The sequence below is a fragment of the Pleurodeles waltl genome, chromosome 9 (assembly GCF_031143425.1).
Source record: "Pleurodeles waltl isolate 20211129_DDA chromosome 9, aPleWal1.hap1.20221129, whole genome shotgun sequence".
NCBI lineage: Eukaryota > Metazoa > Chordata > Amphibia > Caudata > Salamandridae > Pleurodeles > Pleurodeles waltl.
In genome coordinates this window covers 1,047,410,721-1,047,424,971 of record NC_090448.1, presented here as the reverse complement: position 1 = coordinate 1,047,424,971, position 14,251 = coordinate 1,047,410,721, and the positions used below count along the sequence as shown (strand labels likewise).

The following is a 14,251-nucleotide window of genomic DNA, read 5'->3' as shown; positions in this document are numbered from 1 at the left end:
CTGTCATCTTTAGTTTTAGAAAAAAAACTTCTCCAAGTAAATGTCATACACAGTCGGTCTCTGTCCATCCTTTTTTTTTCCACCCACGTGCAAAGCATTTTATTTCAACCAAGGCTGCTGACACCTTCACATATGCTTTGCTTGATAGTCTTGCATTTACGACCCGCATTGGCCGCCTTACTAATCATATAAACAGGGAGGTTTTTTTTAGAGATGGCACAAACAATATGTTCCAGCTGTTAGCTTACCCTGGTTCACCTCTAGAGTGGTGGAGGAATATTCAGAGTAGGGAAAAGTTGGCCTCAAATGTAGCTCTCCTGCTGTCTCCTCTGTACTGCTAAATGATATTTATTTGGCCAACTTGAGAGCACTCTGGATACACGAAAACGCCACCAGCAGAGGGAAGTACTCCTCTGAGCGAGCCAAAGCCACTCTACTTACATTTTGAAGAATAATAGTAATTGGTTAAGGGAGGCCCTTTCACTCCCAATTCAGATCTAATGAAGATTTCGACTGTGAGCCATGCAGACCTTGCAGCCTTGTGCAGTGTTTTTTGCCTGTCTGCTCAACAGAGTTCTTTGTTTCTGAACTCACATAACCAGTAAAACTTTTCTGCTCGACCTGAGCATTTGTTTTCTATGAGTATTGTGGACATATTATAAAACAGGACTACATGGATTTTGAGTAGATGACTGGTCACAGTGTTTTCGACATTTTCCATAATAATAAGGTCATTCTCCTATGAATGTAAATGAGTCCTATCGCAAATGTTCTCTAAGCCCACATACCAGAAATATGCATTGATTCCTGCCTACAGCCAACACCCCCACATGCATACCAAAAAAAAATTCAAAACACTTTATTTTCTTTCTGTCTCATGACAAGTGGCTCCATTCCAACAGAAAGAAACAAACATCACCACCTGCAGGTCTCTGAGAAGGGCGAAGAGGCTTGGCATTGAATTTGCTTAAGAAAGGCCATGTTTATATTGTGGTGTGTAATCTTTTGTAGGAGGAGATAGACAAAGGCTTATTTTTAGAAATAAGTTTGTTAAAGTGGGTGCAGGTGGCTACATTAAAAGGGCATCATTGTTTTCTGTTTACAGTCATCATGAGTCTCCCTTTTTAATGTTATGGTGATGCTTGCACTATTAACCAGCTGCTCCCAAGTATTGCAGCCCACATGAGGGTCTTGGGAATCGTCCTTTGGCAAACCGCCTGGACTTTGAGATGCAAGGCGACAGGTTCCTTAAGATTTAATGTGGTTCCAGGATCCCCCCTCCTTAAAACACAGGGAATAATGATCTTCAAACATAGGAGGTCACCTCCTTCTCCATTGTGACCTCTGAAGATTTAATCAGCTAAAATCCACAGAGTGGACTGGCCTCAAAACAAAAAGTGACCAGTCGCTGTAAAGAAATACTAGCAAGGGGGAGAGAGAGATAAATGTACCTTCTGCAACTCGACCACTAGAATGGACAGTAAGAAGGCAGGCAGTTATATAAAAGGAGGGTCAGGACAAAAGAATGATCAACCTGGATAAGCGCAAAGTGCATGCTATCCTAGTAAATCCTAGGGCCTAGGGAGCTCTATGAGCATTGGTCCACCAACTTACCAGGAGTAGCGGGCATGACTTTGGAAGCTCTTTCAGCACAGAAGGCACAACAAGACTCCCCTGTTGTCCCATGCTTACCCCCACCTGCCTTCCGTTTGTTTTGCAGGGCCTAGGAGAGCAACAAGGAGTGGAAACAACCAGAAGTAAGCAGAACTATAATGAAACATGCATGTGTGCATGCATCACCATGCACATATGTATCAAGATGCTACAGCAGCTGTTTTTAGGTCTTGCCTGTAGTCATCATTTAGCTGTCTGATTTTTTTTCTTATTGTAGAAAATAACAGTAATTACAATGCGCTTTGGGTCTGACCATTACATACCATTAGTTGGCTTTCTTGCCAATCTCATTTATTTGCTTCCTAGTCATTGGCTTTCCTTCCTCGTCTTGTGCTCGTTCCTCCCTGAAACATAGCTGTTTTTATTGGATGACTTATATCCTTCCACTGTATACACTCAAGAAACGTAATTTACCTTTGCTTATAACACTCATGGGACTGCATTTGTTTCCTTGCTTTCTCACTCTTTCCGCTGTATTCTGCTTCCCTCTTTACACTCTCCCCCACATCCTTGCTCTCTCAGACCTCCTGCTTGTTTGTTGTTCCCCCACACATCCCAACCCTGCTCTTCTTTTTTTTAACAACCCCACCCCTATCTGTTCAATGTCACCACTCATTAGTGGCCTTTAGATGTTCCTTCACCCCCATTCCTCCTTTGCTCCCCACCCCTCCTTGTTATGTTTACAACTTTTATTTAAGTTTTGCCTCCCTTCCATCTCCTCCATGGACCCTCTATCCATTTTCTTCACTCCTGTTCTACCATCCCCTCCCACTGCAGGCTGGCGGTCGCAGTTTGATTTGCGAATGCTAGATGCTTTTATAATGCACTGACATTGGCGTAGTCAGTAGCAGTGACCAGCGATTCTAAAGTTATGAAAAACATTGGGCCCTTTTAGAGGACTTAAAGTAGTACTTTTGCAGTACTCTTTTGTGTTTTTTTATTTTTTTAACTTGTCACAAAACACATACATTTTTAAAGGTAATATTAAAAACAAGCATTGGCAAAGCCAATAGGTCTAGGCTATACAAGAGCTATTGGCTTTGGCAATCTGTTTTCGCGTGTTGTACATCAGTCTGGTTGCTGTTCAACATGGCTAAAAGTTAGCGACATGGAGTGTCATAGATTAGAGTGGGGGAGTGAAGTGTTGTAGAGTGGAGTAGGGGAGTAGAGTGGCATAGAGTTGAGGGAAGGAGAGTATAGTTCAGTGGTTCAGTGGCAGAGAGTTGCGTGGAGTAGCGTGGGGTGGAATACGAGTGGGTTGGAGTGTATTGAGGTAGTGGGGTGAATTGGAATAGAGTAGGTTGGATTGGATTGGATTGGAGTAAAGTGGGGAGGATTAGAGTGAGGTGGATAGAAAAGGGGTGAGGTGGATTGGAGTGGGGTGATTAGACTGGATTGGGGTGGGTGAGATTGAACTGAAGTGATAGGAGTAGGGCGGGGTCGATTTGATTTAAGTGGTTTTGAGTGAGATGAGATGGAGTGGGGTGGATTAGGCTGCACTGGGGTGGATTGGATTGGAGTGGACTGGAGTGGGGTGATTGCAATGTGGTGGGCTGGGTAGATTGGAGTGGGGTAGAGTGGGGTGGGTTGGACTGGAGTGGGTGGATTGGAGTGGGGTGGTTTGAAGCGGGGTTGACTGGATTGAACTGGGGTGGACTGGAGTGGGGTACATTGGATTGTAATGGGGCGGATTGCACTAAAATGGGGTGAAGGGGCCTGGCGTGAGGTAATTGGAGTGGATGGATTGGGATGAAATGGAATGGAGTGGGGTGGATTGGATTGAGCGGGTGGACTGAATTGGGGAGGTGTGGATGAGGTGAGGTAGATAGGAGTGGATTGGATTCTACTGTAGTGGGGTGGATTGGCTTGGAGTTGACTGGAGTGAGTAGTGTGGATTGTGGTAGATTGGACTGGATTGGGATGGACTGGAGTGGGTTGAATAGGATCGGAGTGGGGTGGATTGGATTGAATGAGGTGGATTTAATTGGTGTGAGGTTAATTGGAATGGTGTGGGGTGGATTGGATTGGTGTGGGTTGGAGTGGCTTGGATTGAGGTGGTTTGGATTGGGTTGGATAGGACTGAATTGGGGTGGATTAAGGTGGCTGTATTGGACTGGAGTGGGGTGGCGTTAAGTGAATTGAATTGGAGTGGGATAGATTGGAGTGGAGTGAATTGAAGTGGGGTGAATTGAACTGGAGTGGTGTGGATTGGAATGGGGTACAGTAGGGTGGATTGGGGTAGAGTAGAGTGGGGTGGATTGGTAGAGCAGAGTAGGGTGGATTGGAGTGAAGTAGGGTGGACTAGAGTGGTAGGATTGGATTATAGTGGGGTGCATTGGAGTAGAGTGGAGTGAGGTAGATTTGAGTGGGGTGGAGTGGATAGGGGAATTGGAGTTGGGTGGATTGAGATGGGGTGAGGTGGACTGGGTGGATTGGATTGGTTTGGGGCAGGGTGGGTTGGATTGGATTGGAGTGGTGTGGAATGCATTGAGGTGAGGTGAATTGGATTGGAGTGGAGTGAATTGGATTGGAGTGGGGTGGACAGCAAAGGAGTGAGGTGGATTGGATTGAGTGGGTGGATTGGATTGTGGTGGGGTGGACTGGGGTGGGGGGTTAGATTGTGGTGGATTGGAGTGGGGTAGATTGGACTGGGTTAGAGTGGGGTAGTTTAGATTGGAGTTGATTGGTCTGGATTAGGGTGGATTGGTGTGGGGTAGATTGGGTTGGAGTAGGTTGAATTGGGACGGAATGGGGTGGATTGGAGAAGGGGAGATTGTTTTGGGTTGGAGTCGGGCAGATTGTTTTTATTGGAGCGGGCATATTAGAGTAGCCAGATTGTTTTGGATTGATGTGGGACAGATTGTTTTGGATTGGAGTGGGGCAGGCAGTTTTGGATTGGAGTGGGACAGAGTGTTTCGGATTATTTTGGGGCAGCTTGTTTTGGATTGGAGCAGGGTAGACTGGAGTGGGGTAGATTACCATGGACTGAAATGGTGCACATTGTTTTGGTTTAGAATGGGGCAGATTATTTTGGATTAGAGTTGGGCAGATTGTTTTGGATTGGAGTGGAGAAAATTATTTTGGATTGGTATGGGGCAGATAGTTTAGATTGGGGTGGATTGGTTTGGGGTGGGTTGGATTGGATTGAGGTGTGGTACAGTGGATTGGAGTGGGATGGAATGCATTGAGGTGGGGTGGACTGGATTGGAGTGATTTGGATTGAGTGGGGTGGATTGGATTGGAGGTGGGTGGACTGCAGTGGGGTGGAGTCTGGTGGATGGGAGTGGGGTAGATTAAATTGGATTGGAGTGAGGTAGTTTGGAATGAGCTGGGTTGGATTGGATTGGTCTGGATTAGGGTGGATTGGAGTGGGGGTGGATTGTGGTGGATTGGAGTGGGGTGAATTGAGATGGATTAGGCAGAATTGGGATGAAGTTAGGTGGATTGGATTGGGGTGAGGTGAGGTGAGGTGGGCTGGATTGGAGAGGGGAAGATTGTTTTGGACTGGAGTGGGACAGTTTGTTTTGGGTTGGTGTGTGGCAGATTGTTTTGAATTGGAGTGGGACAGATTGTTTTATATTAGAGTGGGGCAGATTGTTTTGGATTGGTGTGGGGCAGATTGTTTTGGATTGGTGTGGGGCAGATGGTTTTGGATTGGAGAGGGGCAGATGGTTTTGGATTGGAGAGGGGCAGATTGTTTTGGATTGGAGTGGGGCTGATAGTTTTGGATTGGAGAGGGGAGATTGTAGTAGAGCAGGTCCTTTTAGATTGAAATGGGCCAGACTGTAGTGGGGCAGATTGTTTTGGTTTACAGTGGGGCAGATTTTTTTAATTGTAGTTGGCAGATTTTTTGGATTGTAGTGGGGCAGACTGGAGGGGGAGATTGCTTTGGATTGGAGTGGGCAGATTGTTTTTGATGGACGTGGGGCAGACTTCTGTAGTGGAGTAGAGCAGACTGTTTTGTAGTGGAGTGTGTCAGACTGGAGTGCGGCAGATTGTTTTGGATTGGAGTGGGGTGGGTTGGGGTTGGGGGTGGCGTTCGGTGGTTCGGAGTGGGGTGGATAGGATTGGAGTGGGGCAGATTGTTTTGGTTTGGAGTGGGGAAGATTGTTCTGGATTGGAGTGGGGCAGAGTTTTTGAAATCTAGTGGGCAGATGTTTTTTAGATTTTAGTGGGGCAGAGTGTTTAGGATTGGAGTAGGGCAGACTGTTTTGAAGTAGAATGGGACAGATTATTTTAGATTGGAGGGGAGCAGATTGTTTTAGTCTGGAGTGGGTCGGATTGTTTTAAACTTGAGTGAGGAAGATTGTTTTGGATTGGAGTGGGGCAGGTCGTTTTGGGTGGGAGTGGGGCAGATTGTTTTGGATTAGAGTAGGACAGTTTGCTTTGGATGGTGGAGCAGATTTTTTTGGATTGCTTTACTGGAGTGGGGCAGGTTTTTTTCGATTGGAGCGGGGCAGATTGTTTTGAATCGGAGTGGGGCACACTGGATTGGCGTGGGCTGGGAGGATTGGAGTTTGGTGAATTGGAGTGGATTGAGGGTGAGTATTTTGAATTGGAGTGGGGTGAACTGGGGTGTATTGCACGGTTATGTTAAAGCATAATTTCGAAAATTAAACATAGGGAAGAAACAATGTTGCTTTGCAATATTCAGAACAAGATTTTAGTCATCTTTTGAGAACAGCACCTATGAGCAAAAACAAAACATGAGTGCAAAGTGAGAAAAGACTTGCCAAAATAAAACAAAAAGTTACTGTAGAAATTAAAACTTTGTAATTTTGTTTGTCCTGCTGACCACGTTTTTGACAGTCCCGTGCCTTCTGTTTGCACGGCACGAGAAATTACAAAGAATAAAATAGTACCATAATCAGGTCGAGAGTAGCGGACGGCCACTGATGAAGTTTATCAGTCAGTACTCGGTCCCTGCTCCATGGACAGGAACAGAAATGATGATATGCCAGCTGTGGCCTGTTATGAGGTGTAAAGAAGAGTTCCACGCAATCCACCAAATCATAAGCAATGACCGGGCTCCAAGCCCTTTTCTAGCTATAACAGCGTCTTGCAAGCGATGCGCAAGCGTTAGCGCATGCTACCACAGGCTCAACCCTAAAAAATAGGTACATACAGATAGCAGTGTGCTCTTTTTGCACTCAAGAGACCTGTTTGTTTTGGGGCCAATTCACAGAGTCATTTAAGTGCGCATAAAACATGATTCCTATGGTACTACTTCTTGTACACATAAAGGCTTTTGTGACGTGGCCCCTTTGTATTCTGTACTTTAAAAATGGCCACTACTTTACAATACACAACGTGACGCTGCAACACAGTGGCTGTGTGCAAAGTATAGAACACATTGCTCTCTGTACCTTTTATACTCTGTAGATTGGTACCATGTTGCGTTATGCAAAGTGACAACACATATCATTACATTGCATGAAGCAATGGCGTGGTAATCTTGAAAGTTATAAAACAATCTTTTGCATACTTTCCAGATGGGTGTAACTTTCAACATTATGTTGTTTAATGCAAATTGGCAGCCATCTTCAAAGTATAGGAGACACTGTTTGCTGTACTTCTTAATGGGTGGTCACTGCAGTTGGTTTTCCCAATGCCAGTACATTATAAAAGCATCCTGCATTGAGAAAGCCAAAAGTGGAGGCCCCATGTCATTGGCAGACTGTGACTTACTGGCTTTGCCAATGCTTGTTTTTTTCGCTTTTAATTTGGCAGACACTCATCTTGGAGCGTTAGAATTAAATAAGTGCATGAAAGCACATTGTAGAGAAAGCAAATTGCAGCTGCTGCACCCTTTGAAAAAAAAGAAAATACAAAAATAGATCAGGGACGGGCTTGTGAGCAGTGGAGTAGCGAGAGGATGCAGGGGAACAACTGAGGAGATGGGGTTAGAAAAAACGGAAAAGACTGGAAGTGTTGGGGGAACTGATGGATGAGCTAGTATGGGGAGCAGCACTCAGTGTGTGGGTGGGGAATGCGAGAGAGGTACCGGCATATGAAGAGAGAGGCAAAACACATAGACTGCTGTGGCATGCTAAAAGAACTTTCCTGGCTGTAAGCAGTGGAAGAATACAGCTCATCCAATTAGGAACATTGTAAGATAGTAGCTCCAGGGAATGGACTAACACAAGTTCTGGAAGGAACGCCATTGAATAAGAAACAAACGACAGACAAGAAAGCCAAGCAGTCATGATCAATATGCTGATCTAAAGAGCATTGTAGGAATCGATGCTGTACACAGTAAGTCTTTTGAAGTCCAAAAAAGTGCAGGGGGTCGATATGAATTGAAATTCGCAGTGCTGTTGATACCCCCCCCCCCTCCCCACACACACACACACACTGCCACATTACTCAGGAGTGACCTTCATTTGTCTATTAAAAACTCCCATTAGGGGCTCATTATGAGTCCTACTGTAAGGTCCTGCCCTGAGTGTTGCGGTAAATCCATATTGAGAATGATACTGCAGGGCACACTATGTACCTGGTGCAGTATTTCATATTTCGTACCACCAAACGAGGAATAACGTAATAATAATAATGTTTGTTTTTCTCCAATTCTACTATACAAAAACTCAGACTGTTGCTTTTTTTCTGCACAAACTCCGCCATTTTTTACCTGGCGACATGAGGCAGAGAAGGACCTGCAGGTGCGGTAACATCCGCAGCTTTAGGAGTCCTGATAATGAAAAAACTGTGCCGGAATAGGGATTCCCGTGGAACTCTTAATGAGCCCGGCAATGTCTTGCTGGAAAGAGCTATACATAGAAAGCTGCTGCCTGAGGCTCTGGAGCAAAGCCCAGTGACGGAGCACTCCACCCTCCAGAGCGAGATGAGCTTTTGGGGGATGTTTATTTATAACACTACATATTGTGCACATTCCCACCTCCCTTACAGAAGGCGAGGCAGTGAAGACGTCCCAGAATAAGGAGTAGAATGGCGATGAGCGGTGCCTTTGTGGTACAAGACCATCTCAAGCCTGGGAGAGGCTGCAGCTGCACCAGGCGTCGCCTCCCCCCAGCCTCAGCCACAGAGGAGCTGGCAGCCTTCAGAGCCAGCTCTTTGTCAACAGTGTGTTGTCTCCTAAACCATCACACAGAGCGGAATGCATACTCTGCCCTCTATGGATACAGTTTAATAATAAACGGCGCTTTCTCTTGGAGAGAGATGAAAGACGCAGAAGGGCCTGTGCAGGCCCAGAGATGCGCTTCTTGTAGGCAGGGACACGGAGCGTCTGCTCGCAGCCATGGCAACGCGCCTGCGTCAGGACCAGGCCACTGTGCAGTAGGACAGTTTGAACTGCTGAAAAGAGGTAGAAAAAAATGCATTTTGCTTCATTCCCCTTTCCTTTGGTTTGGGGCAGGAGCGATCATGTGCTAGAATCCTGGCCTGCTCCATGTACTACACAAAGGTTTGCTCTGGGATCTAGAGTGCACCAAGATGAACCTGCACTATTGTTGCGATTTATGTAATCACCAGATTTTCTGTACTGCAGAATGGGACCAAAATTATGCAAAATCACTTTTTTCCACCCGTTAATACATAATCTGCATTGTGCAAAATTAGTTTAGTTAACTTCTTACCAGTGCATATTTTTTTTTATTTACACCGATCCGATTTTGGGCCCCGGTTGCTGCATATTCAAGTAGTAGCGTTGTGAGAAAAGTGCTCAGTAAGGCTTTGTGACTGTGTTACGCTTAGCCCTTGTGTGTTGCCTGGACAGCCCTGTGTATTACCCCTCTGAGTGCGAGTCCAACAAATTCACTGAAGGCTCTCCGGTTACTATACGTGTTGTTGACATCATAGTTGTGCTCTCATATCTAGGGACGCCTAAAGTGGTACTCTTGTGAGAGGGGCTACCGCCCTCTACCGAGGATGTAGGCGTTGGCGTTATGTTTTCACATCGGGGCCACAGGACTTGTTGCTTGGAGCGACTGGCGGCTGGCTCATCCTGTAAAACATCCGTTCGTTTCCCCATAACAGGAGCTCTGAGCCTTCATCATGCCTGGGACCTGCATGTCTGTGGCTTTGTGCATCTGCACTGGTGAGTCCTGGAGTACCTTGGGCCCTAGGTTTTTCCATAAGAGCTTCATAAGACGGTAGACTCCTCTGTGCTGGACTGATGTCCATCATGGCCACTTTGTCCGATTTGTCTGAATATTGAATTCAGTTTCAGGTGTGGACTTCAGGGGGGGCAGATTGTGCTAGGACCCAGTGTTTCTGCACCTATCATTTTTTGGGAATAATTTGCGAATTTATGAGCCATGTGGCTATGCCTCTAAGATGAGGGCTATATTAAAAGTTGCTTTTAACTAAGGTTCCCACGTAAGTTCCCTCTTTACAGTACCTCAGCCCCCTTCAGCGGATTTCAGGGTTAGATAACACGACTTCCCTTTGGATTTTTGGTTAGCAGTTGAGAGTTGTACCATGGGGGAAAGAATATGACCCATTTCTTACTCATGACGAGTAGCAAAAGGTTAAAACAAAATACCAGTACAGAAGTTGGCATAAAATGAAGACATTTATTTACTTTCTTCCCTTCCTCCATCTGATTTAGTGAACTTGTGAAAGCATTTAGCAAATTTTGATAAATTGGAAGGTTTTCACCCTCACTTTTAGTAAAAAAATTGAAAGTGTATTTCTTTTTGTCTAAATGGAGAGTACTGATTTCAAATAAATGTATTGCCCAGTTCACAAATCATTCTGATCACCAAAGTGCAAAAAAAGTTTGATTTGCTGCCCAAAAGTCTGTTTTAAGATTAGTGAAATTCCATATTCAAAACAGTACTAATCAGCATCAGTCCTCTGATTCTGGCAGAATTTCCACAATAAGATATGGTTAGGAGTGGAAACAAGCATGTTCCCAGAATATTGGCAGCAGGATGGTCTTTTGTATATTTATGAACCCAAGAGGAAGTTTACAAAAATGTCAAGTCTAAGTTTACAACGCGGGAAGTTACTCTTTCTTTGTGAATCTACACCATAGCTTTTTAGAGCATCCTTGTTAGTTTTGATCTTCTGTTTATTTTAGTTCTTAACTCATGGAACACCTAGAATGCTGCTGCTTTACAAATGATTGATTTATTCGTTAATACACTCATTGAGTCAGTCACAGTTATTTACTGTTTACATGTTTGTGAAGTAAATGCCAACAAGCTCCCTACGTTTTTAGCACGCCTCTCAGGAGTAAAATAAAGAAATCACTTTAATATATTTAGGGCCTGCTTGCCATATGCTCTTTCTTAGCGTCCATATGTTGATGTTGGCATCGGTCTTGGGTTAAGTTTGGGTTTAAAATGAATTTAATAGGCCACATGTTGCTCTGTTTCATGGTCGGCGAGGACCTTTGCCGTCCAGCCTCGCTTGCATGTGCGGGACGAAGCAATAACTGACTGATGTGCAGCACTAATGTGTCTCTTTTTTTGAAGAATACCTTTCTGAAAAAATGCATTTAAAAAACCTTTATTGTTAACATTTTTTAAGGATAAAAGGGAAGTTGAAGCTTCGTTGATGTTGGGCCTGACACTTCGAGGAATACAGATTTTCCAGGTATGTTTTGCCAACACAGAGCAATTTAACCAAAGGTGAGCAGGTTTGATTTGATTCGATCATTTTTTTCCCATTCGTTAATACATAATCTGCATTGTGCAAAATTGAATTAGTTAATTTGTTACCAGTGCTTAATTTTTTTATTACACGGATCCTAGTCTGGGCCCCGGTTATTATATTTAAATCCCAGGGGGAAAGGTGCATTGTCCGACTGAAAAAGTATGGCAGATGTGTACAGAAGAAAGCCCATGCACAGCAAGCCCCCCTCTCTGCGTGGAGTTGCACACCCTGTGGTTTACTCACGCTGCCTGGGGAATACAGGGCCTGCCTGACGTGTCTTCTGCAGGGGGTGGCTCTGTCACCAAGCCAAGAGACTTTCGGCCCTACTCATTAATCAAAAGACATTTCACACCGCTGTGTGCATTGCTTCAGATTAAAAGGAAACTAGTGCAGTTATTCACTGTCTAAAACCTCTGCAGGGCAGCGAAAGAATTCCAGAACTGGCCTTTAAAGAAACAAACACAAATGAACATTGCCCCACCGACTTTTTTAAGAACTAGCTCCCTGGTTCCAGCCTCAATACTGACATAGAAACGCCCACCGTCACACAAAATAAATCCATAAGTGAACACTGCATGGCCACCTTGCAGGAAATGAATTATTTCACACCGGAAATAGCACTCCTCCCTCCTGTTACCTCTGAATTAAGCTTGTTCACCCAGGGCGCCACCATCTTAAATATGTGCAACCAACGAAAATCAAATATATGTATTGGAATGCAGTTATAAAATGGTCTATCCTTATTCATGATTCCCACGCTTAACAATAATGGTAGGGTTCAAATCGTTCCATTACAAGTCAGTTTGAAGGTGTTAGAATTTTTTTCACTGCCCAGGATAGCAGGAAGATTGCTTCACCGAGAAGGCCAGTCATTTTTCACATTATGATTTTTTTTTAATTTTCAGGTTCATCGTTTTGCAGATCATCATTTTCCACAATAGTTAGCAGAAAGTTCTGTCTCTCTCAATATCTCCCTAAGGGAGGGGTCAGATACAAACGTTAGTCCTGAAAGCTTGTTACGCCACATTGACTCACGCAGCACCTCATGGGTGAGGCCCCAAAAGGTTGATCTGCACCTGACGTTTCTTGTTCCCATTCAAGAATCAAGGCCTAGTTCTTCGGGCTGGAGTGCTCATTTGGAGAGAGGTCATGCTTAATTAACATACTTTTGGTCCTTTTCTGTAATGGCACAGACAAGTTCAAATGTCTTGGAACTGAATGCTACCTAGAGGATTTGTTGGCTGAAACATTTCGATACCTTTTTTTTTAAATAATCTCAGATGATCATTTTGGACCAGGAACTGGATATTTTGTTTGACTCTAAGTTTTCTTTTTCTTCTCAAAACAGTAAACAATTTTAAGGGAACACATTTCCAAATGAGAGACTAACGGAAACATTCAACCCACTTTAGTTAAAGGACCTCAATCAAAACTTTATGCACGATGCCCAGGCTCTTATGCTGCAAAAGTCAATGGCATCCAGAAACTTAACTTCCTGTCACATCAGGATTCACTAAACATTGCTCTGAAAAGTTCTACATACGAAGAAGAAGTACTAAGATATACTCTGGGATACACCAGCCCCATCACTGAGAACCCAAACGCATGCACTCCAAATCAAGAAAAAACTTAAACCTGTCCTTTTATGACAAGCCTTTGATCACTGCCACATCTGAACAGAAATAAACATTCCACCACTGTAAAGCAGTAGGCCCCGTCTTGATACTTACTTTACTTATACATGTAAAAGGCAATTTATACTCCTGTCTTCCAGAGGCAGAAAACCCCGAGGTGATCTTCAGCAGACAAACCAGTGCTTTAGAAAATACAGTTATAAATAACCAAATGAAATGCACTTCCACAATGTGGTTCCATAGCCAGGGCCGGATTTAGCGCTGGTGGCGCCCGGTGCAGCAATCTTTTTTGGCGCTCCCCACCCCATGACCACCTACTCGGATTTCCTCACTACCACCCGGCAAAAGTGCCCCTCATCTCTCCATAGCCCCTCTCACATACATTTCATTTGCTTTAAAGCGCTTGTAAAGGCTGACTTTACGAATCCACTCAGCTATCCACATAAAGCACAATTCTGTTCTTTGCAGTAGGCATATTAACCCTCTGTGATACTGGACACATAAGGAATTTTTCATCTGTTGATTTTAAATTGTGAGTTTTGTAAGTTATTGCTAAACACAGCTCCCCCCTTAGGTCGGCCCATCCCCCAATCCCCCATCATCCAGGTCAGCACATGGTGCAGCCTCACAGGTCACACTGCCCTAGAGACACCCCTGTCCATAGCCAATACATCCTGAGAGAAAATAACATACTTCCTCGGCACAGTTTCTACCTATCACAGTCATTATTCATGCGTGTCCACGAACCACCACTATCCCGTGGGCATATCTCTTTTCTTTATCAAGTGTGAGAGATTGAACTGCTTTGGAACTTGGTGTATTATGATTACTGGACAAAACATAGACATGCGTGGACCACTTTACGGTGCTATTGTCTCTTTCAGAGGGTAGTTGTTAAAGGGCAGTAAGGTTTGGATCCATAGTGCATACTTATCATAAGGTGAACTACAATTAGTGTGTCACTATCTTTTTATTATTAGACAACAATGGAGGTCAAACTGTGCTTAGGCTCTTTAAGAGGTTTGCTGTTTTGCTCTGCGGTGCACTCTAGAAGTGGTTTGTATGCATTAGCAATTTAAGTGAGATGCTTGAATCCACCTTATAGACATGGGGTAAATAAAGTGTCTCATCTTCACCAAGTTCTGTTACCAATTTTGTTTAATGGAGGCAGAAGCGAAATTAATTTGTGAACAGTGACATCATTCTTATGACAAACTACCCAGAAAGCTTTGGTAGGTGGGACCATTACTTCTGGTCTGTTGTCAGCTCAAGAGTCACACAGATGCACTGAGACTACGTATTAGTCCTACTTGGTCTTAAAT

At 44.2% G+C, this 14,251-nt stretch overlaps 1 protein-coding gene across 4 annotated transcripts in view; it reads left to right on the top strand.

Annotated features, from left to right (window-relative positions):
* The window catches only part of FRMD6 (FERM domain containing 6), an 802,352-nt gene that overhangs the window by 741,302 nt on the left and 46,799 nt on the right, over positions 1-14,251 (top strand). For all 4 annotated transcript variants that reach the window (XM_069208645.1, XM_069208646.1, XM_069208647.1 and 1 more), the window contains one exon: positions 11,170-11,235. In XM_069208645.1, the coding sequence (XP_069064746.1) occupies positions 11,170-11,235 (66 nt within the window). The remainder of the gene's footprint in view (positions 1-11,169; positions 11,236-14,251) is intronic.